The sequence below is a fragment of the Rhinolophus ferrumequinum genome, chromosome 4 (genome assembly GCF_004115265.2).
Source record: "Rhinolophus ferrumequinum isolate MPI-CBG mRhiFer1 chromosome 4, mRhiFer1_v1.p, whole genome shotgun sequence".
Taxonomy (NCBI): Eukaryota; Metazoa; Chordata; class Mammalia; order Chiroptera; family Rhinolophidae; genus Rhinolophus; species Rhinolophus ferrumequinum.
Window position 1 is genome coordinate 57,770,950 of NC_046287.1, and position 23,443 is coordinate 57,794,392.

The 23,443-nt window shown below is 44.2% G+C and overlaps 1 protein-coding gene across 7 annotated transcripts; it reads right to left on the reverse strand.

The window, feature by feature from the left end:
- Positions 1 to 769: 769 nt before the first annotated feature.
- On the reverse strand, positions 770 to 21,430 carry POMK (protein O-mannose kinase). 7 transcript variants are annotated; one of them, XR_004422895.1, is made up of 6 exons: positions 20,211 to 21,260; positions 19,873 to 19,962; positions 15,447 to 15,544; positions 14,133 to 14,432; positions 2,153 to 3,260; positions 770 to 2,056 (listed from the first exon to the last, which is right to left on the reverse strand). XR_004422895.1 is itself a non-coding variant. In XM_033104880.1 (6 exons), exons 5-6 carry the CDS (start codon positions 14,412 to 14,414, stop codon positions 2,490 to 2,492), a joined length of 1,053 nt encoding a protein of 350 aa, XP_032960771.1. In that variant the 5' UTR covers positions 14,415 to 14,432; positions 15,447 to 15,544; positions 19,873 to 19,962; positions 20,211 to 20,311; positions 21,005 to 21,260; the 3' UTR covers positions 770 to 2,489. The 7 variants fall into 7 exon arrangements, 4 of the variants coding, with proteins under 4 accessions (XP_032960771.1, XP_032960770.1, XP_032960769.1 ...); XR_004422894.1 differs by having other exon boundaries at positions 2,145 to 3,260; XM_033104880.1 differs by having other exon boundaries at positions 770 to 3,260; positions 20,211 to 20,311; positions 21,005 to 21,260.
- Positions 21,431 to 23,443: the final 2,013 nt, after the last annotated feature.

The window sequence follows — 23,443 nt, forward strand, 5'->3', positions numbered from 1 at the left end:
GCTGTGAAAAGATTCCCAAAAATACACATGGTAAAAGACTTAATTCCAGAATATATAATGAACTATTACAATTCAATAATAAGCAAATTATTTAAAGATGGGCAAAAGATTTAGACTCTACACCAAAGAAGATATGTGAGTGGCCAATAAACATATGAAAAGGTTCTCAGTATCACTTATCTTTGGGGAAATGCAAATTAAAACTACAATAAGATGCCACTATATAGGCACTAGAATAGCTAAAATTAAATGGGCTGATTATAACAAGTGTTGGCTACGATGTATGGAGCGATTGGAACTCTTACACATTGCTTATGAGAGTATAAAATGGTATAGAGGCTTTGTAAAACAGTTTAGAGGTTTCTTACAAAGTTAAATACACACTTACAAACATAGGACCACTCCTAGGTATTTACCCAAGACAAATGAAAATATGTCTGCACAAAGACTTGCATTTAAATATTAACAGCAGTTTTATTTATAATAGCCCCATAATAGCCCTTTTATCCATAATAGCCCTTTTTCTGGAATGGCCATCAGAGCTGTCATCATATTACCCTTGATGTACTGAATGTCATCAAAATGTCTTCCTTTCAATATTTCCTTTATCTTCAGGTAAAGAAAGAAGTCATTGGAAGAAAGAAGCCAGGTCAGGTGAGCAGGGAGGGTGTTCCCATAGAGTTATTTGTTTACTGGCTAAAATCTCTCTCACAGACAGTGCCGTGTGGGCTGGTGCATTGTCGCGATGCAAGAGCCATGGATTGTTAGTGAAAAGTTCAGGTTGTCTTTTTCAATGCAGCCTTTTCAGCACTTTCAAATCGTCAACTTGGTTAACTGTTCGTCCAGTTGGTACAAATTCGTAATGAATAATCTCTCTGATATCAAAAAAAGTTAGGAACATCATTGTAACAGGTCAGATCTCGTATATTGAGTATTACAATTTTAATCCAGTTTTCCTTTCTTAAAATGTGTATACATTTTTTTTTTGGCACCCTCTGTATAAACCAGGTTTTTACACTGGGATATCAGATGGATGGTGTGCCATTTACAGATGGCAAATTTGGAGCAGACAAGAGTTATTTGGGAAATGTTGAGTTTGAGATGTTCTTTGTGTGGACATGTTTTCAATTCTCTTGGGTAAATACTTGGGAGTGGAATTGCTGGGTTATTAACTTTTTGAGGCAACTGCTAGGCTGTTTTCCAAAGCAGCTGCATCATTTTACATTCCCACCAGCAATGTATGAGGGTTCCAATTCTCCCCATCCTGGTCAATACTTATTATTGTCTGTCCTTTTGATTACAGCCAGCCTAGTGGGTTGTCATGTTTTTGTAACAAAGGCAACAGTTAAAATACAGTGGGCAAGCATATCCTCTGATCAACCATAGAATCCCGTCAACCGTAGGAGTAGGCAGACTAGGGATAGTGATGCTAACACTGTGCTAGCCCCTGCCTGTGGTGCCCTCTCAGACTGTTAGAGGCAGACCAGGGGCACCAGCCTCACCCAGGAACCAGTTAGAAATGCAAAGTCTCAGACTTACCGCCTCAGAGACTCTGGAATGAGGCCCAGGTCCCTGCGATTCCCATGATTCTGCCTCTCAGCTTTAACCACCTTATTAGGGATGACTAATATGCACCAAATCCATCATCCCCTGCAAATGAGGAAGACAGTGACCAGGAGCTTTTCGAAGGATTCAATCATGCAACTTGAGTGGAAGGGTTTGACACTTTCCAGTAATGAGTGACAGTGTTGATGTAAAATGTTCAAATTAATTAACTTGGGATACAGAAAACTCAGCTGGAAGGTAAACAGGAATTTCACAAGTACCATCCAAGGCAGTATCACATTTCATTTCCTATATACTTGCTGTTTTAAATATTCCTTACCCGTTCAAAATTTCAAAGAGCACATGCTATAATAGTTCTCCATTAGCTCACGGGAGGGAGGATGGCAAAGGAGCTTCACGGAACAATCATCTAAAACAGTAAAGATGGCCTCGCCCATACCATGTGAAACAGGCCAGAAATACTCCCATGACCACGTAGGCAGATTATCATCTAAAAAAATGAGGAAAAAAGAGTTCTTTGGAGAACTACTCGATGATTCTTTCATATAATGCCATTTGAGAATGTCTACACTTCTTACAAGCTTACAAACTCAGTTATTAGGGTAAGGGAAGCCTCTTTCTTGTAGCTCTATTTTTGTTACTTCCTTCAGATATTGGTTAGATTCATTGCTTCTCTGCATCTTCACCTGGGAGCCACCCGCGATAGAAAGTGAAGCCAGACTTAAATCAAGCCTGGTTTGCTCTTGCTTAGCAACTTCCGCCCAGGTTGTTGAAGGGGCAGAACAGTCACATGTGCACATGGACGTGTGACGTGTAGAGGAAGAGCCACATGGCTGAACAGCACAAGCTCACTGTTAGAGCAGAACCACTGCAACTAGTGCACGTATCCCTTAAATCCCATCCTTCACTGACTGGACTAGTTTTCAGAGCATTTCTCTTGTCTGAGACACCGTGGTGTCTCTGAGGGAATTCAAAACCTTCTGGTAAGTGTCCAGAATATCCTGAGCAGTGGGTCTCTCTGCAGGAGTCTGGCTCTTACATGCTTTATGAATATCAAACAAATGGAATCGGACCATATCACTTCCTTCGACATGCCCCAAAAGGAAACTGGAGACGTCTGGAATTTTCCAGATGTCGATCTTCTCATCATACGAGGGCATGAGATCGTCGTGAAAAGACATGTCCTCTCCATAGGGCCACAGCTGCTCTGGAGCCACGAAATCTCCGTGCAGCTCCCTGTGGCCACACTTCACGAACGTCCCTGAGCTGCGGTTCACCAGGGGCAAGGCGTCCAGGTCGTTCACCACAATGCTGAAGTTACTTGTCAGCAGGTACTGGGACAGCGTCTTGGGCAGGTCACTGGAGTCGCACATGACCAGTGTGCCCAGGGGACTGTGGTGCAGGTAGTTGATGATGCCGACGTAATCCATGGCCAGCTGCAGCCTGTGCTGCCACGTGTTCACATTTCGGTACTTGGAAAGATTTAGTGTTTCTTCCAGGCTGCTCAAGGACCCTAAGGGGTGATACTCAGTGAGAATAGTATTGTCATCCTCACAGTAGCCGAGCAGTGTGACAACATGTCTACTCTGCAGAGACTTCAGCATCTGCAGCCCGTGGAGGAAATCGTCTTTCAGCTCCAGACTGGTGAGCCGGGAGAGAGCGACTTTGCGTTCCTTCCACTCTGACAGAAAGACCTGAAACAAAGCCACAGAAAACATCAAACCCAGAACCTCACCTGGGTTAGTGGAGTTGCTGGGTTAGGGAGCAACTCCACAAACATATTGTAAGTGCTGGATGTGGTGCAGAGGGTACAGAAATTAGTGAGACCCAGGCCCAGCCCTATAGTCGCTCTTGGTCTACTTACAAAGACTCACTCAGGAGCAAACACAGGACACTCAGCGCCCAGGGCAGGAAGCAGCAGGGCCCACCTCTGATCAGGGTGCCAAGGGCCATCTGCAGAGGGTGCTCCTGGGAGTTGGTCTAAAGGATGATGGGGGCTTGTGGGTGGATGTAAAGCATGGGGAGCACATTCCCAGGAGAGAGGGCTGCATGTATAAAGGCACCGAGTGGCACACAGACTGCCAGTTCCAAAATACTGCAGCACAAAGGGGGAGAGCAAGGGAGAGGAGAGAAGACTGGAAAATCCTGCGTGGGGAGTCGAGCCTACACAGCCTATCACACATAACAAGATTACTCATGAATTTTAAAAGGTAACATAGTAAACCACAAATAAGAATAGTTTTACGTAAGAAAAACATTTTGACATGGTCTGTGGGTTTGTGTGACTTCAGCTGTAAAAGCAGGAACTGAAATATCACACAAATAGTACACCGCCCATAAGGCACACAGACACCAGAAGAGCAACTGTACAGGCCTGCCTTGGATTCTGCATCGTTATTAGCTAGGAAAGGACTGCAGGAAGCACCGTAAATAAGAACCTCATCTTCTGCTTAAATCCCCAAAGGAAAGGCAGAAAATTACAGAAAACAGGCTTAGAGGTCACTGCTGCCCCAGGCTGCTTCTGCCCCCAGCAGGCTGTGACTCTCTGGGCTTCTACTTGTTCATTAAAATAAAGATTATATACAGTCACGGGATGTAAAGTACAGCATAGGGAATACAACCAATGGTATTGTAACAGCTATGTATGATGTCAGGGGGTAGTAGGCTTGGAGGGGGCAGGGGTTATCACTTTGTGAGGGGTGTAAATGTCTAATCATTATGTTGTTTTGTACACCCGAAACTAATATAATAATAAAAATGAAGGTTATGGTTTTCAAAAGCAATTTAGGGCATTATTTATAAAGAGCTTTCATTTAACATCTAAGTCTAAAATCCATCAAAGGCAATAATCTGAAATAGATAAAAACGCTCTAGGAATGAAAATCTGGCATTATTTACAACAGCATAAACTGGAACCTAGCCACCTATCAAAGTATGGGAAGTAGTTCAGTAGATCACTCAAAAGAATATTATGTGGTCAGCAAAATGTATAAATTGATAGACTTTTCACAGATAAAAGTGCTACAAATGAAAGAGGATACAAAACTGTTTTTATATTATTGTTGAAATTGTATCAAATAACACAAAATTACATTGAAATCGAAGGAAACAGGCTTATGTTTCAGTTCTCTTTTTATGGTAAGATTCTGGGTGATTATTTTCCTTTGTATCTTTTAGTATTTTCCAACTTTCCAGAATGAATACATCTTACTTTTATATTTTAAAACATTTTTAAAGAGAACTCAGAAACATATCAAATGGAGGTAGGCTAGAGGACTTTGAAGATTTCTTTTGGATCTGAGAAGGGTGGTTTATTAATGGAAAAACCCAGGTAACTACACTTGACCCTTAATATTCAAAAGAGAAATCTTTCAAGGCCTTCTCAAAAACCCACGCTTGAGAAATTTCATGATGTATCATAATTTCTATTAAAAAGCCATTTTGCTGCGACAACATGGATGGACCTAGAGGGTATTACGCTAAATGAAATAAGTGAGACTGAGAAAGATAAATAACATACAATCTCACTTATACGCAGAATCTAAACAAAATAAATAAAACAGAAACAGACTCAGAGATACAGAGAACAAACTGCTGGTTGCCAGATGGGAGGGGGTTGGAGGATGGGTGGAAAAGGTGAAGGGATTAGGAAATACAGGTAGTTACACAACAGTCACAGGGATGTAGAGTACAGCGAATAGAGTCAATAATGTTGTAACAACTATGTACAGTGCCAGGTGGGTACTAGACTGATCTGGGGGATCACTGCATTAATTATATAAATGTCTAACCACTATGCTGTACACGAAAAACTAATATAATCTTGAATGTCAACTGTAACTGAAAAAAAAAATTTTTTTTTAAATGTATTGTAGGCCATTTTTCTCTGCCTGCTACATTCACTGGAAAGTTTCATGAATATATTTTTACTTTTATATGGAATACATTCTGTCCTTAGATTTGCATCACCCTTGAATTTGATATTTGACTCTAACAGCAAATCTTACTTTTGGTCGCGCACCCTCACTGCCTTAGACCTACCTGTGCATGGTCGTCACCAGCACTAGCAGATGGCTTTGCTCTCCTCGGCCCTTTTTCACGTACAAACCGTGATCCCTTTAGGGAAGCTGCTACAACTTATTTCTGCATTTATTCAGTAGTAGGTGGGGGGAGGGTCTCCATAACAGGCCTCAGGACTCCCTCCTGAATGTGTATATAGAATTCATTTTTATTCTGAATGTGTATACAGAATTCATTTTTATTCCTCGGATAAATGAAAAATGATTAAATCTGGTTTATTATTAAATATTATTCGTCTTTGGGATCACTCACAAATATATGACACATCCAAATGTTAAATATTTGCAAGTCAGGGATTGTTTAAGAGTCATTTGTCAGCAATCTCCAATTTGTTGCTTTTTAATGTTTTCTTAAACTCTTATTTGGAGAAAACAGCCTTACTGTTGTTTTTTTCTTTTTTATTTTAAAATAAATCATGAATACTTTTCTTGGTAAAAATTCAAATACAGAAGTAGACATCTTTCCCCCTGTATTTACTTACCCACCCAAAGGAAACTTGTTAACTGTTCAATTGGTAATTTCCTAGAAGTTTTTCTATGCTTTTATATGTATTAATGTAAACTTATAAAATAACATTTGAATTTGCCATTATGTTAAATGGGATTATAACATGCATATCATGTTGCAACATGCTTTTTTCATTTAACTGACCCCTCAGAAATCTTTCCCATATGTACACATAGCTCTAGGTCATTCTTTTTAAAGCTGTATAATATTTCATAGTATGGGTGTACAACCTATGCTAGTTGATCATTTCTTTTTTAAAACTAAAATATATGTAATAAAAATTCATAAAATTTTTAACAGATGCTGTGAGAATGGATTAGGTTCTCTTTCACATCTAGCTCTACAATTTTGTATAGCTCTTTAACATGACCGTATGTGATCTATTTTAAAAAACTTGATGGACATTTAAATGATTTCACATTTTTTCTTATTAACAACACTGCTACAATAAACAGCATTACATTTATATTTCTGTAAATATCTGCAAGTATTTTCATAAGCTAGGTAAGCAGGTGGATTACTGAATGAAGAATATTACTGCCCTCCAAGGTCTATGCTACCATGCCCTTTCACCAACTGTGCATGAGAGCATCTTGTTTTCCATAGTCTTAATCATACTAGATGTTATCAATCTTTTAATCTGTGCCAATCTGCTGGATGAAAAACATTTTACTGTCCCAATTTAAATTTCCCTGATTACTAATGAAACAGAGCACTTTTCATCTTTACTGGCATTTCTGACTTCTTCTGTGGAAAGATGTTCTTTGTCCTTTATCTAATTTTCTATAGGGCTATTTACTTTGTGTTTATTAATTTCTAGGAGCTCTTTATAGATTATCCATGTGATCTTTTATTATAAATATAAAGGATAAACTTTAGAAAATGATCAGCTTAATTTATATGTTCTTTTACACAAAGAACTCAACTGTTCTGTAGGCAGATCTGTCTTCATTCATTTAACAAAGTACTGTTGATCTTGAACAACATGGGGATGAGGAGCGCCAAGCAACTGTGCGGTGGAAAATCTGAGTACCACTTAGATGGGCCCTCCACATACATGGATTCCACTATGGATTCCACCAGTTGATCCTAGAACACCTCAAGTTTGAACTGTAGTCAACTGAACAGTGTGGGTTAATTGAAACATCCACGTATAAGTGGACCCGCACAGCTTAAACCCGCTTTGTTCAAGGCCAATTGTATTTATGTCAAAAATTATAATAGCAAAAACTGAAATAAATCTCTGCCGCTATGTAATTTACATTTTAGTGCAGAAGGTAGACAGTAAAGAAAATAAATAGGAAATGTACACAGTATACAGGAAGGTAAAATCTGCTTTGGATAAAAATTAAGCAAGGAAGGGCTTACAATTTTATATAGTGTTGGGGAAGCTCTCACTGAGGTGACAGCTGAGCAAGAACCTGAAGGAGGTAGAAGAATAAGCCACTGTCTGGAGGAACCACATCCCAGGCAGAAAGAACAGCTCGGGGCAAAGTCTCAGGGAGGGAGCGTGCCCACAGGCTGCCAATCAGTAAGGCCAGGGCACTGCAGCTGGAGCGGAATGAGCCAGGGGGCCTGGAACAGAGGCTGGGGAAGGGACGCAGACCTTGTAAGGCCTTTCAGTTGTTGAGAGACAGAACCACTGGAGGATTTGAGCAGAGAGACACTATCTGACTTATACTTTAACAACAACATTCATTCCAGCTGCCGCACTGAGAATAGACTGAAGGCGTTGGAGTGGACTGAAGTGTGGAAGCAGGGATCATCTTGGAGGCTACGGAAATAATCTAGGAACAAGATGACGGTGGCTTGGTGGGGAGGAAGGGAATACGGGTCAAATTCCACATCTCTTCTGAGGGTAGAGACAGCACAATTTTCTAATGGACTGAATGTGGATGTAAGAGACAGACACCAAGGGTGCCTCCCAGGCTGGGCGCCTGAGCAACTGGACTATGAAGTTGTCATTAACTGTGACGGGAAGAACACAGGAAGAGCAGGCTGAGAGGGCCAACCTGGGACATACTCGGTTTGAGAAGCCTTTCAGATATCCAAGCGGGGATGCGGCACAGGCAGTTGGATAGAAAAGTCTAGAGAGTCCAGGGGAGAGCTCTCAGTGGCAGACAAGGGCCAAGGTTGGATGAGGCCACCCGGGAGCAAGCACAGACAGAGAAGAAAGGTCCAAGGTTAAGAGGCATGAGGTGGACCCTGCAAAGGAGACTGAGAAATGGCCACGGTTACTTCATACTTTTAAACACATAATTCATGTAACATCTGCTTTCCAGACAGCCTTGAGCATTAAAAATAGGTTAATAAGATCCTTCTAAAGGTTACACACAACTAGAGGGCTAAAGCATCAAATCCATTCTTCTGAGAGGATCCAATCCAAAGTTTATGGCTTTTTAATGTACTCTAACGGGAAAAAACAACAACCATGCAACTGTAAAATCTCTGACCGTGATTTGTGATCTCCAAAAGCCATCATCATGGGCTGGACGTAAAAAATGACACATGAGGCCACATCATGTATTCCACACCAAAACTCAGCTCATTCCACATCACAACACGGTATCATCTGCATCGTGCTTTGGCGGTCTGCAGCAATATCGCTGGACCGTCTGCCGCCTGGAAGAATCGCTTCTGCTAGAATCTTCTTTCTTCCTCACTAGTACTGTTGCCCCAAATCTATGTTTCAGAAAAAGGGAAGCCCCCTGAGACATGGATATTGCTGTCCTTGAGATAACTGGCAGAGTATGTACCCAGTTTTTTAATGCACTCTTGGGTTTAAAAATCTAAAAGTACTGACTCCCCAACTGCTGTCCCCAGGGTATAAGATTAGAGATGGAGAGAGCAAGAGGTAGAAATGAACGTTTACTTTGTACTTTGCCTCCTTCTGAATATTTGAACTGATGGACTGCTTTTATAATTAAAAGAAAAAAGGAAAAGCAGTGGGTCCAATCTGCCTTTCAGGGGCAAAGTTCGTCACTGCTCCAGGCAAAGGACACATTGCCCCCCCCCCCCCCCCCCCCCGCAATTCCAAACACAAACCAAAAATACATAGTCTGGGGAAGAAAGGTAGGGTGCTTGTGTATTAAGGAAACCATCCAAGTTAAGCCGATACTTTATTTTGTGAAGATTTGATTAATGAGTCTTTGACTTCCAGCCTAAAATGTGTTCTATGAACCAGGCACTGGGCTAGATGCAGAGGACACACCCTCTGTGCCTTCGGGGAACTTACGTTTGTAAGAGAGACAACAAACCAGACCATAGAAAAGAAGTTCATGGGGGGGATATCAGGGCATGCCTCTTAGAGAAGTGGTTTCTCAGCTGAGACCTGGAGGATGAAGAGCTGACCATGTCAGAGATGGAAGAAGAGAATTTCAATCAGAAAAAGGCAACGGTAAAGGCCCTGAGGAGAGAAAGGGCTGTTTGATCAAGGAACAACAGAACGGGCAGGGTGGCTGCAGGGTGGGGAGCAGCGTGTCTGGCGTGAGTTCAGGAGGCAGGCAGGGCCCATATCGCGGCGTGTAGCACATCATGGGAAGAAGTTTGGACTTTTTTTCCCAACAGCAATGGGAAGGCTCCAAAGAGGGTTTAAGAGAGAGAATGGCGTGATCTGAACTGTGTTTAGAAGATGACTCTGCCAGGTGCGTGGTGAAGGGCAAAAGTGGAAGCAGGGACAACTGTTCCAAGGCATCAGATCACAGCGACTTAACTACAACACATCAGAGGACATAGGTCATCAACCACGTTTGGGACACTTTTTCACACTATAACTGGTGGAACTTGCTCTTGGTTTAGTTAAGGGGGTGGTGGTGAGAGGACTCAAGACGACTCTTAGGTTTTGGCTCGAGCAACTAGATGGGAATGATGGCATTGACTGAGATATTAAGGCTGGGAGAAGAACAGCTTTCAGAGGGGAAATTATCAAGCGTTCCATACTGGATGGACTTAGATGCTCCAGAGATCTCCACAAGTAGAGAGAGCGAATAAACAGTTGGATGTGCTACACAAATCTGTGGCTTAGGGGAGAGGTACAGGCTAGAAATACAAATTTGGGATCACCAGCATATAAAATGTATTTAAAGCAAAAGAACTAGATTCAATCGTCTAACAGTATATCTGAAAAAGACCAAGAGGAGGATCCAGGAAGGAACCAATAGGAATCAGGTTTCTCAGGCTCAGCACTAGTACTGACATTCTGGGCCAGACAGTGTTTGCTGAGGGCGAGGGCTGTGCTGTGCTGGGAGGATGGCTCGCAGCACCTCTGGCCTCTACCCACTGGATGCCAGTAGCACCCACTCAACCCCCAGGGGGGACAACCTCAAAAGTGTCTCTATTCATGGTTAAATGTCCCCCTGTGCAGCAGAATTGCCTCTGATTGAGAACTGCTGATTTGGAAGCAAGATTGGGAACAGAAGCAGGAAAGGAGAGTAATTAGGAATGGCCAGTGAGGGAGGAGGAAAACCAAAAAGAGGGCCAGGCTTGCCGGAGAGAGGAGGCGTCAACAGGCTCAAAGGTTGTACGGAGGATCAAGTAAGAGGAAGACAGAGAACCGTCCAACTGGAAGCTTGCTGGTCTCTGGAGAAGAGCAGCGGTGGAGTTTGGAAACCGTCCTGGAAGAGGACGAAAGAATGAATGGAAAAAGAGGAAGGAGAGAAGAGCTATGGCAGTTTTACCATAGAGGAAGCAGAGAACAAAGAGTAGTTACAGAGGAAGAGGGAATCAGGGAAGAGGATTTTCTTTGTTAAAGAGGGTGTGTTTGTACCTATTAAGGAAGATCCTCAGAGTAGAAAAGAGTGATGATGCAAGAGAGAGGGAATAACTGAAAAAGAGGGAAGCCGTGAGAAGCCAGGGACAGAACCTGAGCTAGAAGTTTCCTAGGGCTGGCGGTGGGAAGATGAGGGAATTCCCTCTGGGTGGCTTCTAACTTCATAATAACTTATGTAACAAGATCATTAGTTAAGACAGGGGATGTTGAGGAAATATCTGTCTCAGAGAATCGGAAGGAAAACTTACTAAGGGAATAGAGAGGCCCGCTGTGCTCTCCTGCTGAGTGCACGTCTGAGGCTTGTTGTCATGCATTCAACTGCGTGGCTGTGCTCAAGTTTGGATGCATAGTGGGATCAAATGGGTTTGGGGCTCTCCAGCCGGGCATGTTAGAGAGAGATATGCAAGGGACTTGTTGCAGCATTTGTGCAAGAGTGACGAGGACAATGGCCGTGGAATCTCTGCTGTGCGGTAAATCGGGGAGCACAGATAGGGGAGTGTCAGAAAGTAAAAACATAATGGGGTCAATAACTGCAGGTCTCCAGGCAACTTGGGAATTTTTGAAGCAAAGTGCTTGGAGACGAGGTGGGGGTCAGAGAGTGGGACTTCAAGAACTCTGGTTACAGAAATTCCTGCTGAGAACCCTATGTTTCCCAGCTTGGGGTGTCAGTGAGGAGGGGTACTCCTATGGAGAGGAAGGAAGCTGGTTGTGTGCAGGGGCTGTTCCAATAAGGGTCTGAAGGCGGGATGATGAGAGTGGACCCTGGGCCAGAACCTGCATAGGTGCTGAGGTTTGAGGGGGGCAAGACAGATCCTCACAGATAACAGCCAGTGCTCAAGGCACTTTGGCCCTGAGAGCAAGTTTCAGCCAAAGTCGCCAAATATCAAGGTACCAGCCTTCTAGCCACACTTTAATTAACACACTTTAATTCCTCCGAGTTAGTGCCCACATTATTAAATCTCATATTTGGACGGGCATGATTTGTAGAATCAAGTCTGTCCTCAAACAACAAGGATTTGCCATCATCAAAGCTACTCAAAAACAAATCCTTCAAGGTTAAAAGCAATTCCAAAAACAGAAATTAAAAAATGTTTCAAGCGAGTCCAGTAACACGGAAACATGTAGGCAGCCCCTCAAAGTCATCCTTTTGAAGAAGACAGAAATTAACTGCTAGGTCCTCTTCTCTACTTACATCCCTCCCTGGTGATTTCTTTCACCTATTGCTTTCAATACCACCCCAAATGCTAGATTTGTACATCCAACCACCTGTGTGACATTTCCACGTGGACATGTAAATGGCCTTCGCACGCCCACCTCATGCACTCACAGAATCTGTTCCTTCCCATCTTCTCCACTCGGGTAACGACAACCCCATTCTTCCTGCTGCCCAGGCCAAGAACCTTGCAGTCACCCTCTCTTTCCCTTATGCCCCACATCCAATCTACTGGGAAATACTACTGGTTCTAACTTTCAAATACGACTGAATCCACTGATTTCTCACTACGTCCACTGCTAACACCTTGGTCAAGCTGTGACAATCCCCTGCAAGGCCTAACCCATCACCACCCTTTCCATGCCTCTGTCTACTTTCCACAGATGGACCACCTCACCTCTCAACTCAAAAGGCTCCAACGCTTCTCCAAGTCCGGCCAGGCCCAGCAGGACCAGCCACCAGAGGCCCTTGTCCGGCTGCCTCTCCTTCTCATGCTGCCCCCTGGGCACACTGGCTCCTGCATGGTCCCCAGACAATGAGGCATGTTCTACCTTGGGGCCTCTGCTGGTACTCATCTTTCCTAGTGGAGCATCTTTTCCCCAAATACCTCACAATCCCCTCGCAGATCGTGACCACCTAGAGTAACAAGCCTGCTGCTTGCCCTGCTTTGTCTTCATAGCGCATGTCACAAAAACATATTCTATTACACAGTTTCTTATTTTCTTGATGGTCTGACTCCCCAACTAGAAAGCAAACTTCAAGGGTCTGTTTCCTTCACTGCTGCACCCCTAGCACCCACAACAATGAATGACTGAACTTTTAAAAGAATGACTTAGGGGCAGCCGGATGGCTCAGTTGGTTAGAGCGCAAGCTCTCAACAAAGTTGCCAGTTCAATTCCCGCATGGGATGGTGGGCTGCGCCCCCTGCAACTAAGATTAAAAACGGCGACTGGACTTGGAGCTGAGCTGCGCCCTCCACAACTAGATTGAAGGACAATGATTTGGAGCTGATGGGCCCTGGAGAAACACACTGTTCCCCAACCTTCCCCAATAAAAAAATTAAAAAATAATAAAAAAATTAAAATAAAAGAACGACTTACCTTGTTTTATGGTTTTACTTTATATAAATTCCTTTCCCTTCTCCCTAACTGACTTCTTCCTGTAAGAGTCTCCTTTCCACATTCATGGAAGCAGCAGCCTTGCTGCTGCGGTCTCCCAAAAGAAAGACAGCAGTTTATCAAGCTGCTTGTTCCCTTCCTTCACCTATCATTCAATACACCCTCACAAAAGAACTGTCTTTGTTCAACAAGCCTTAACTGGTTTCTAGAGTCACTCTTTGATTCATCAGTAGGCCTCAGTTGCCATGGAAACGATAAGCATCAAAATACAGCACAAATTGGTTTCCAATAAGACAAGGGTTTTTGAAGTTTCTATTTGAGAACTGAATGGACCCCTTTGGTTTCTCAACATAAAAAAACTTTTTAAAAAAATCAAAATAATACCATCATAGAGTTTTAAAAAATAAGAACGAATAAAAGGCCCATAATCTTCTTTCACCATAGTATGATTTCTATCATTTTTATATTTTTTACACAAACACATAATTTTGCAGTTGAAAACAGTGTATTGTATAATTTTGTATTTTGTGTTTTTCACTTATCATCAAGATTTTTCTCACTCTGCACGGATTCCTAACTACACTTAATGCCTACAGAATATTCTATCAAGTGGTTGGACCCTAATCCAATGAACCATTCCCCTGTAATTGTTATTTCTAGTTTTCTATAATGATAAATAATAAAGCAAAGTAGTCCTTTATGCACTTAGCTTTTGTTCTTCCATTGGATTATTTTATTAGGATAAAGCCCCAGATGTGAGATCACTGGGCTCAGGGGTAGAAACATTTTGTTGGCTCCTGACACCTGATGCTAAGCTGCTTTCCCAAGGGGCCACCCCTTCACACTGCGGCGGTAACACAGAAGTAAATCAGGAACTCACTCTCTTCACAGCTCCTTCCCCAACACGTTTCAACTGCCTCACTTCTGTCCTCAGCTCCTCACAGGACAGCCACGGGGAGCAGTTTTTCATCGGTCCCATTCTGAAGTAACCATAGGGACAGTGAGTGGGGTCCAACGCGGAACGTGGAGGGGAAATAAAAAACCGATCGAGGCAGAGGTAGAGGAGTGCATTCATGAGGGCTGTGCCCAGCAGCAGCCCCACAACGGGGGGCACTCCTCTGTGGGCGGGGCCTTTTCTGCCTTCCTGAGGTTTCTTTTCCATGTTATCCTCTGTGATTTCCTAAAATATAAAATGAACAAGAATAACAGTTTTTATTTCCATTACGATGTTGTGATGACAAAGGATTAAAGGGGGCACACTCTCTATGCCACTTCTTCTCAAGGATCCTATACGCTTCAGTGTCATTATGAGGACAAAAGAGGTACCGAATACTAGGCTCACACTAAATGCTCAATGTCAGCTGTCTCAGAATCATTATTTTTTATTACAAACCACAGTCTGGGTGCATTTACCTTAGATTTGATTAGAAAGGAGGTGTCTGTGTGTGTCTGACTCTGTCTTTGACTCTCCCCCAGTGTTCACATTGTAGATTATTTAATGAAGCATTAGTAAAATGAAAGCAATCTGTGGATTTGTTAGTCCAGTGGGGCCGGGGCAGAAGACGTACAAAGGAGAGCAATAGATTAGTTAGGGCGGTAGGTGGAGGCGGGAATGCTGAGGGCCTCTTGAACCCAGCTGAAGAGTTGGGATGTTACTCGAAAGCTCCTTAATGTTTTTAAGCAGCAAGTATGAAAGGTGCACCCGGGGTCGAAGAGACTGAGGCAGGGAGACGGGTTCAAAGGCCCTGGCAATAAGCCGGAGTAAGAGCTGATGGGTATGTGAACTATAATAACGGTGGTGACACTGGAGAGAGGGGCATGCAGAAGCGACCACTGCACTAAGTAACCACTGACAAGGTGCAGACACTCACTAATCGAATGGACGCTCGCTCCGACACTGCAGCCCATGTGAGGCCTGTGGTGAAGGCAGGCATTGCAGCTTTAGTTGTTGGATGGAGGAGGGGATGGAAGGGAGAAGGCTGGAAAAGAAACCTAGATGTCCGGTGCTTGACGCTCAGGGTGCTAGAGGCGGAGGCTATTTATGAACCAGAATGGATGTCAATACTCTGACAAGGGATATGGTCACACCAGTGTGTGATGGCTGAATATCAGCACTAGGATGCATGGGGGACACTAGTGACAGAACTGACCCTGTGCTTCTCATGTCTGAGATACCTGTAACATGAAACATTACCTTCTAGGTAAGTCTTTCTTGTACCAGCTCAGGTCTCCAGCCAGACACCTGGGTCAGGCAGTGTTCTGGTCGGCCCTGGACACTGGTTTGAAAGGACTCTGCCACAAAGTACAAAAGAGGAGCTTTGTTAAACACAAACTGCAATTCTGTACACAGACAAATGGCAATAATCCCAATGCCCACCTTCCCTGGGGCCCCCTCGTGCCTGGGTGTCCCTCAGGCTCTTCATCCGCAGCACGTGCAGCAGCCACAGGGAGGCCCTCCTGTGGCCCAGCCACTGTCCTGAAGCTTGTCTGGGCTCAGCCCGTTTCCTCACCAGCCTCTTTGGTCTCAATCTGCTCCCTCTACCTCCATCGCTATCTTCCGGCCGCTCATTCGTTCAACACATACATATTACACAGCTGCTACCTGCCCAATCCTGCTCTAGGCACCCGGGACATGCGAGTAAATAAAACAGATGTGGTTCCTCTCCTCCTTGCTTAGGGAGAAACGTCATGGGGCTGACAGACAATAGACAGGTAAACAGAAGTTTATCATTATGTACTGTGATGAGGGTTCAAGGATAGAGCGTAACTGGGAGGGAGTTTCCCGCATGAAGCAGTCCAGGAAGACCTTGCTGAGGATGTGACAATCACGCCGAGACTGGAAGCCAGACAGGAACCAACCACAAAAAAAATTCAGATGAGAGCTTGTTCATACCTTCTTCTGGAAAACGTAAAATCCACCTGCCATTCATCCAGGTACAACACAGAACGAACAAGCCAGCTGCAAAGTTAACAGGAAACAGCATTTCTCCTAAGGACACATTGCGGCTATTAAGTGTCAAACAACCCTCTTCTGTGAATGACGACTACTTTCTCACTCACTCAGAAACTTTGTTCTCTCAATCACAGAATAGCAGAAATTTTGCAGCTCAAAGCCCCATCAGGGAGACTGAAGCGTCCAGCTCTTGCCTGGCGGAGCTAAGTGGCTCTGACACAGAGAAACCACCTCTGTTTCCAGCCTGGTACAGAGTACAGACGAGCAGTTCTAGAGATGACACTGTATGTATGAAAGGTGCAGTCTCCCAGGACACCCTGCGATCCAGACCAAATACTGGCCTCTTTACAGACAGCTCTCCTTGGCTTTGAGCCCATCAAAATACTGCTTTGTTTCAATTTTGCCTAAATGCCACCTGTCCCCCAAATTCTGTAATAACTCTCTCATTTCCTCTGACTGAGACGTCAAGTTCCACTGCTGTGCACGCGCACTCATTGCAACAGATCGATACACCTGACAGGTTGTTCTTATGGCCTAGGTCTCCCTCTCTTCAAACCTTACCACCTCCTTCTATACCCTCACGCTCAGCTGATGATCTTGTCTCCTATTTTCCACAAGCCCCTAACACCGTTTCACAGCCTCCTGCTCCCTGTACCTTCTCTCTCCTGTGACTATGAACAAAGAGGCCCTGTTCTCAGCTCCCTGCCTGTGCACAGATCCCTCCCTCCCCACCTGCTCAGCAGGTGTCCCCTCTTCTCCTGAATTATGACCAGTGTGTCCGAACTTCCCCCATCATTTCAAACACCCGCCCTTCAATTTCCGCTCCAGTTTTTGCCCGATTTCTCTCTTCCCCTTCTGGCAAACTCTTTAAAAAACTATCTAGACTCACTATCTCCATCTCTCTCCGTTTTCTTGAGCTCACTGCTACCCCACCCACACTGACGGTATCAAGGTGACCTCCCCGTTGATAAACACAGCAGGACTGTGTATTGTCACAATCCTGGTCTTGACCTCTCAGCAGCATTTGGCACAGCTGATGACTCTCTTTCTTAACACTTTCTTTACTTGGTTCCCTGGAAACCGCACTCTGGCAGCTCCCTCCTGTCTGGCTCTACATGGCGGAGTGCCTGCCCCAGGGCTCAGACTTGACCTCTTCACTCACTCCTAGGGTGACCCGTCGACTCATGACTCTCCACGTGCACCTCCACCTCCACCTGCTGATGGCTCCCAAATGTCCAGCCTCATGAACTCCAGACTTGCTTTCCTGACACCTCTATTTAGATGTCTGAAGGACAACTCAAAAGTATTGTTCCTCAACAAAAAACAACAACAAATAACTCAATTTAAAAATGGGCAAAGGACTTGAATAAACATTTCTCCAAAGAAGACATACAGACATCCAATAGGCTCAAGAAAAGATGCACAACTTTATTAGTCATCAGAAAAATGCAAATCAAAATCACAAGATCCCACCTCACAACTGCAAGGATGGCTGTAATCAAAAAGTCAGACAATAACAAGCATTGATGAGAACGTGGAGAAATAGGAACCCTCCTGCATTGTTGGTAGGAATGTAAAATGGTGCAGCCACTGTGGAAAACGGTCCAGCAGTTCCATACAAGGTTAAACAAAAAGTTACCATATCACTCAGTAAATCCACTGCGAGGTACATAGCCAAGAAAACCTACACTCGTGTAATCACTTGTACATGTATGTTCACAGCAGTGTTATATTCATGATAGGCAAATAATGGAAATAATCCAAACATTCATACACAAAAGGCCACATATCATATGATTCCATTTATATGAAATATCCAGAACAGGCAAATCCAGAAACAGAAAGTAGCGTAGTGGTCGCTGGGGCTGGGTGAGACGGGAAATGGGGAGTGGCTGCTAATGGCTACAGGATTTCTTTCTGGATGAAAACGTTCAGGAAATTGTAACAATCGTTGTGCATAAACTAAAAATCAATTTAAAATAGCAAATTTTATAGTATGTGAATTATATTTCAACCCCCACCCCCAAAAAATTGCTGTTTTCACAGTGTTCACAGTCTCAGTAAACGATAACTATTCTGCCAGATACCCAGGCCAGTGAGGGTGCAGGTCAAGGGTCAGTCCAGTGACACTGCTCCCTTTAAGCAGGGAAGTTTAGAAAGGACGGACTCTTCTACAATTCCGTGTACTTTTTCCTAATTAATTAAAGGAAATGCTGCTTTGCTCGCCCCTGCTGTCATTAAGAGGTGCTCCGTAAACCCGGGCTCTACTGAACTGCTCCAGCATCACTCAACAACCTCCCTGCCTTGAACCGATGCCCCCTGCTCACCCCACCGCCTCGGTCCTTCCAGCCAGGCCCAGCAACATTCTGATGGTTGCTCACTCCCCTTTCTTATAAAGATTCCAGGCTCAGCGGCAGCCGGTTAGCTCAGTTGGTTAGAGCACCTTGCTCTTAACAACAAGGTTGCCGGTTCAATCCCCACGTGGGCCACTGTGAGCTGCGCCCTCTACAACTAGATTGAGACAAGTGCTTGACTTGGAGCTGACAGGTCCTGGAAAAACACACTTCAATAAATAAAAGTTAAACAAAAAAAAAAAAATACTCCTCCTGGTAGTAGTATCACAAAGGAATTAAAAAAAAAAGATTCCAGGCTCACGTCTTTCTTTGTGGCCCATTCTGCCATCTGTAGGGACTTCAACTGAACTCTGATGCATTTTACCACTCAGGTCTCACAGTCTCTTGAGCTTCTTCCACCAGTACCTGATCTTTAGAAGGTGCTCTCAAAGACCCGGGCAGAACAACTGCCATCTCTCTTCTACAACATTTAAAGTAACGAAACATGTTTCCCTTAGACCTGAGGTCAGGGACCAGCACACTTTTCTCTGTAATGGGCCAGATAGTAATTATTTAGCTTCAGGGGCCAGAAGTTGAAATTGAGTCGATAAGCATATCACTGTGACTTGTGCTACACCACGCAGCAGTGCAAAGTGATGAGAGGCTACGGACCATCTCTGTCACAGTTACTCAACTCGGTCACCAGAATGTAAAAGCAGCCCCAAACACTACAGAAGCAAATGGGCACGGCTTTATTCTAACAAAACTTTATTTACGGACACTGAAATTTGAATTTGATATAGTTTTCGTGTGTCATAAAAGACTGTTCTTCTTTTGAGCCTCCCCCCTCCCCCATCTCAACATTTCCAAAGGCAAAAAGCATTCTTAGCTCACAGGCCATACAAAAACAGGTGGTGGGTAGTAGTTAGCAAAGCACTGCCATAGGTGATGATATCCCTCTAGGGCCCTTGCAGGCCACATTTCCATTCCATGCACTCCCTCTATGTAATCTCATCCATAAACACGGCTTTCGTGGCCATATGAACACTGATTTCCAAGATCTTTCTCCTATGCTTCACTCATCTGGCTCTTCAAAGTCTAGGACGTGGCTCTCTGACCCTCAGCATGCCCTTCTCCAGGGTTCCCGCTCTGTGGCAGGCATACAACCCACCCACTCAAATGAGTCACAAAATACGTGACTTGATTCCTCCCTCTCCTAATCTGTAAAGCAACCAATCACCGTGTACTGTCAAATCACCCAAATCTCTTTCAATTTGTTCACTTCTCCCCTTCCCTGGCACGCCGCCCTGGTCTAAGCCACCAGCATCTCTTACCTGGGCTTCTGCAACAGTTTCCTACATGGTTTCCCACTTTCTGTTTTTCGACCCATTCTCCACACAGCAAATAGGATTTTTTTTTCTTTCCTGAAATGTTTCAAGCACAGAGAAAACTGAAAACTAAGATCATGAGCATCCATTCAGCTTTGTCAGGCAACACTGCATCATATTTCTTAAGACCTTTTTAAAAGATACAAAATATTACATGTTGTTGAGGCCCATTTGGATCCCTCTCAGTCCTATATTGCTCCCTCCCAGGAAGAAATCACCACTCACAAGTTGGTGTGTCAGTAATTCTTAAACTGTGGTTCCCGGACCTGCAGCCGTAGCCTCACCTGGGAACTTGTGAGAAATGCAAGTTCTTGAGTCCTCACTCTAGACCTACTGGATCAGAAACCGAGGTTGGGCCCAGAACTCTGTGTTTTGACAAGTCCTCCTGGTGATTCAGAAGCACACTCAAGTTTGAGACTCACCGGTGCATATAATTCTCATACACGCGTTTTACTTTCATGACATGAGCCCCTTTCTTAAAGAATGTTTTAGCCCACCTCAACCCTGACGGGCTTTTTTCTTTTAAAGGCATATTTCCGGAGTAGCCTGTCCAGAGCTTGGGATAAGGCCGTGTGGCTGAAGGAAATTTCTTGCCCAGAAATAAACAAAAAGGCACTGAAAGTTACTGGTTCTGAAAAATACCTGGCAAGTTAAGGAATAACGACTGTGGGACTAGTTAGGTGGCAGAAATTGAGACACTGCTGAGACGCAAAGGATTCCTGACATTGATAGGAAAATGTTGGTAAACCGGGAAAACACTGGGAACCACTGCTCTACACTCACAGCTTAATTAAAAGAATAAAATAAAAGCAATGGAATAAAATTCGTTTTTCACCAATTCACAAAATATTTTATATAACCTGAGAAGAAAAGGATTAATGTCACCCAACAGAATTTAGACTAGAATCCTATTTTGTTACTAAAGCACAAGGTACATTAAAATAATTACGTGAAATATTCCGGAAGCCGACTTAGCCTCACGTTTCTATAGTAAAAGTAAAGAATGGAGAAGACAAGACTACTAAATAAAATGGTTAAATCCTGCTTTTTAAAAAAGAGCGGCATGTTTCCACCTAACCCGGAGCTTGCGCCTTGAGGACGCTAGCAGTGCTGGCACGAATGATCCCGTGCAGAACAAACGCCAGGGAGATGGAGCTGAAGCGTGTCCGCCGCGGAGTGCCGGTCATTCGAGTCCAGCCCCCGCACCGGGCAGGACGCGGGAGAGGAGGGGCGGGTGGACGCTGGCTGCCTGGAGCCGGCGCGGCCTCCGGCTGGACTCGGGCCGAGCGTCCAACAGGCGCGGCACAGCGACCTGGGCTTGGGGGCGCGGACCGGGCCAGGGGCAGGCCCCGCAGGAGGCCGAGCTGCCTTCCACGCCCGCCCGCCCCGCAGCCCCTTGTCCCTCGCCCGCGGCGTGCCCTCCTTGTCTCTCCTCGCCTTAAGCCCGTCCCCGCCCCGGCCCGCGGTGCCTACCTGCGGCCCCCGGCCCGGCACGCTGCGTCCTGCGCCTGCGCGGCCGGAAACCCGCCCAGGCGGGCCGAGCGCGAGGCTGCCCCCTGGCGTCCGCCTCCCGCCGCGCCCCTGAAGGCCGGATGCTGCCCGGCAAAGCCCGAGCTTGAGCGCATCCCAGATTCCAACCCGAGGCACGGATCGGTCAATCTCCTATTCTGACTTCTTTCTGAACGTGTGCGGATGATGATGTGTTGCCCTATCACTGGTTTAGTCCGGACGCCCAGGCTGGAGCTGGGTACGGTGGAGAGGAGTTGTAACATCTAGACCCTTCATAAAGCTCCCAGACAGTGCAAAGCGGTGGTTTCCAAAGACTAGTCCTCAGACCAGATGCTGATGCTTCGTATCTCCAGGGAAATTGTTAGCCGTGCACCTTGTCAGCTCCATCCCAGACTTGTGGGGGAGGTAGGCTCCAGCAATCTGTGCTTTAACCAGGCCTCTGGGCGATGCTGATGCCCTGAAGGTTGAGAACCATTGGTGGAAGGGAAACTCAGGGGTGTAGCCCAGAGCAGGAAAGCTGAGCTTCACTCATTCGAGGGCCCCAGAGGAGCAGCACTGTCTGGAAAAAGGGAAGGAAGCTGGAAGGCTCAACACATCACACAGGTGTTTGAACCTGGTGGAAAATGAGGGGGAAAGTTTGAGACATTGAAAATCCGACATAGGATTCTATAACTCTGTTTAAATCACAAGTGTTTTCTACTTCTACACTGACACATTTTCTAAGTTTAGATCAAGAAAATAACACGACATGCATTAAAAAAACCGAGTTTGTACTGGTAATCCAAACAATGGAAGTTAAAAATAACTAGAAGCACGGGGCAGCTGGATGGCTCAGTTGGTTAGAGTGGGAGCTCTGAACAACAGGGTTGCCAGTTCGATTCCCACCTAGGCCAGTGAGCTGCGCCCTCCACAACTAGACTGAAGGACAACTACTTGGAGCTGATGGGCCCTGGAGAAAAACAGTCCCCCAATATTCCCCAATGAAATTTATTTTAAAAAAACCCCAAAACTAGAAGCTACTTCCCTATCAAATTGGCAAATAGCATAAAGAATGGTAATGCCTTCTGTTGATGTACAGAATCTGATTTCCCACATGCATACATGAGTGTAAATTTGTATAACCTGTACCAACTCCTCCAGTGTAAAAAAAGCCTTAACAAATCCCCTTTCTAGGAATTTACCATGTGGAAATAACTGAATACGTGTGCAAGATGTATGTACAAGAGATCTTAGGGAAGTATTGTTGATAAAGGATATTTATAGGAGGGGAAAAAAACCTTAAATATTTAACATTTAAGGCTTTCCGAAAGAAATTATATCCATGCAACCATTAAAAATGATCTGTATAATGGGTACAGAGTTTCGGTTTGAGAAGATGAAAAAGTTCAGGAAATGGTCCTTGGTGATGGTTGCATAACAATGGAAATGTACATAATGCCTCTTAAAATAGCTAAAATGGTTAAGTGTTATGCTATGTATATTTCACCTCAATGAGAAATGCTGTTTGAGATCCACTGACTTGATATAATTGCCCACAAGTGGGTTACAACCCAGTTTGGAAAACGCTGATTTTTGTAACATAACTTCCAGAGGGAAATGTTCTGGACTCTCTTGTTAATTTATAAATTAATATTTAGGATATAATCAACAATAAAATTTGAGTTTAAGCCCTCACAAAAGGATGTTAAATAATCAAATTTGTCCTTTTTGAACCCTTCTTGACTCCATCAGGCAACAAATCCCTCCTGCTTCTGTCTTCCCAAATAGTATTTCTTCAAATAGCCAATAAACATTTTCAAGGTACTGAGGTAAGTAGCATACTATTGGTCTCATAACAGGTCCCTGAGGGTAGAGACGATGCTGTCTTCCTCTTTTCTAACTCCAGCTTTTACGTAGGTAGTATCTATTTACCATATTTAATTTTTAAAAATTTTATTAATTCATTAATAAAGCAATAAACTCATTACATGTTAACAAATCTGCTGAGTTACATTTTCCAAATTAAGAA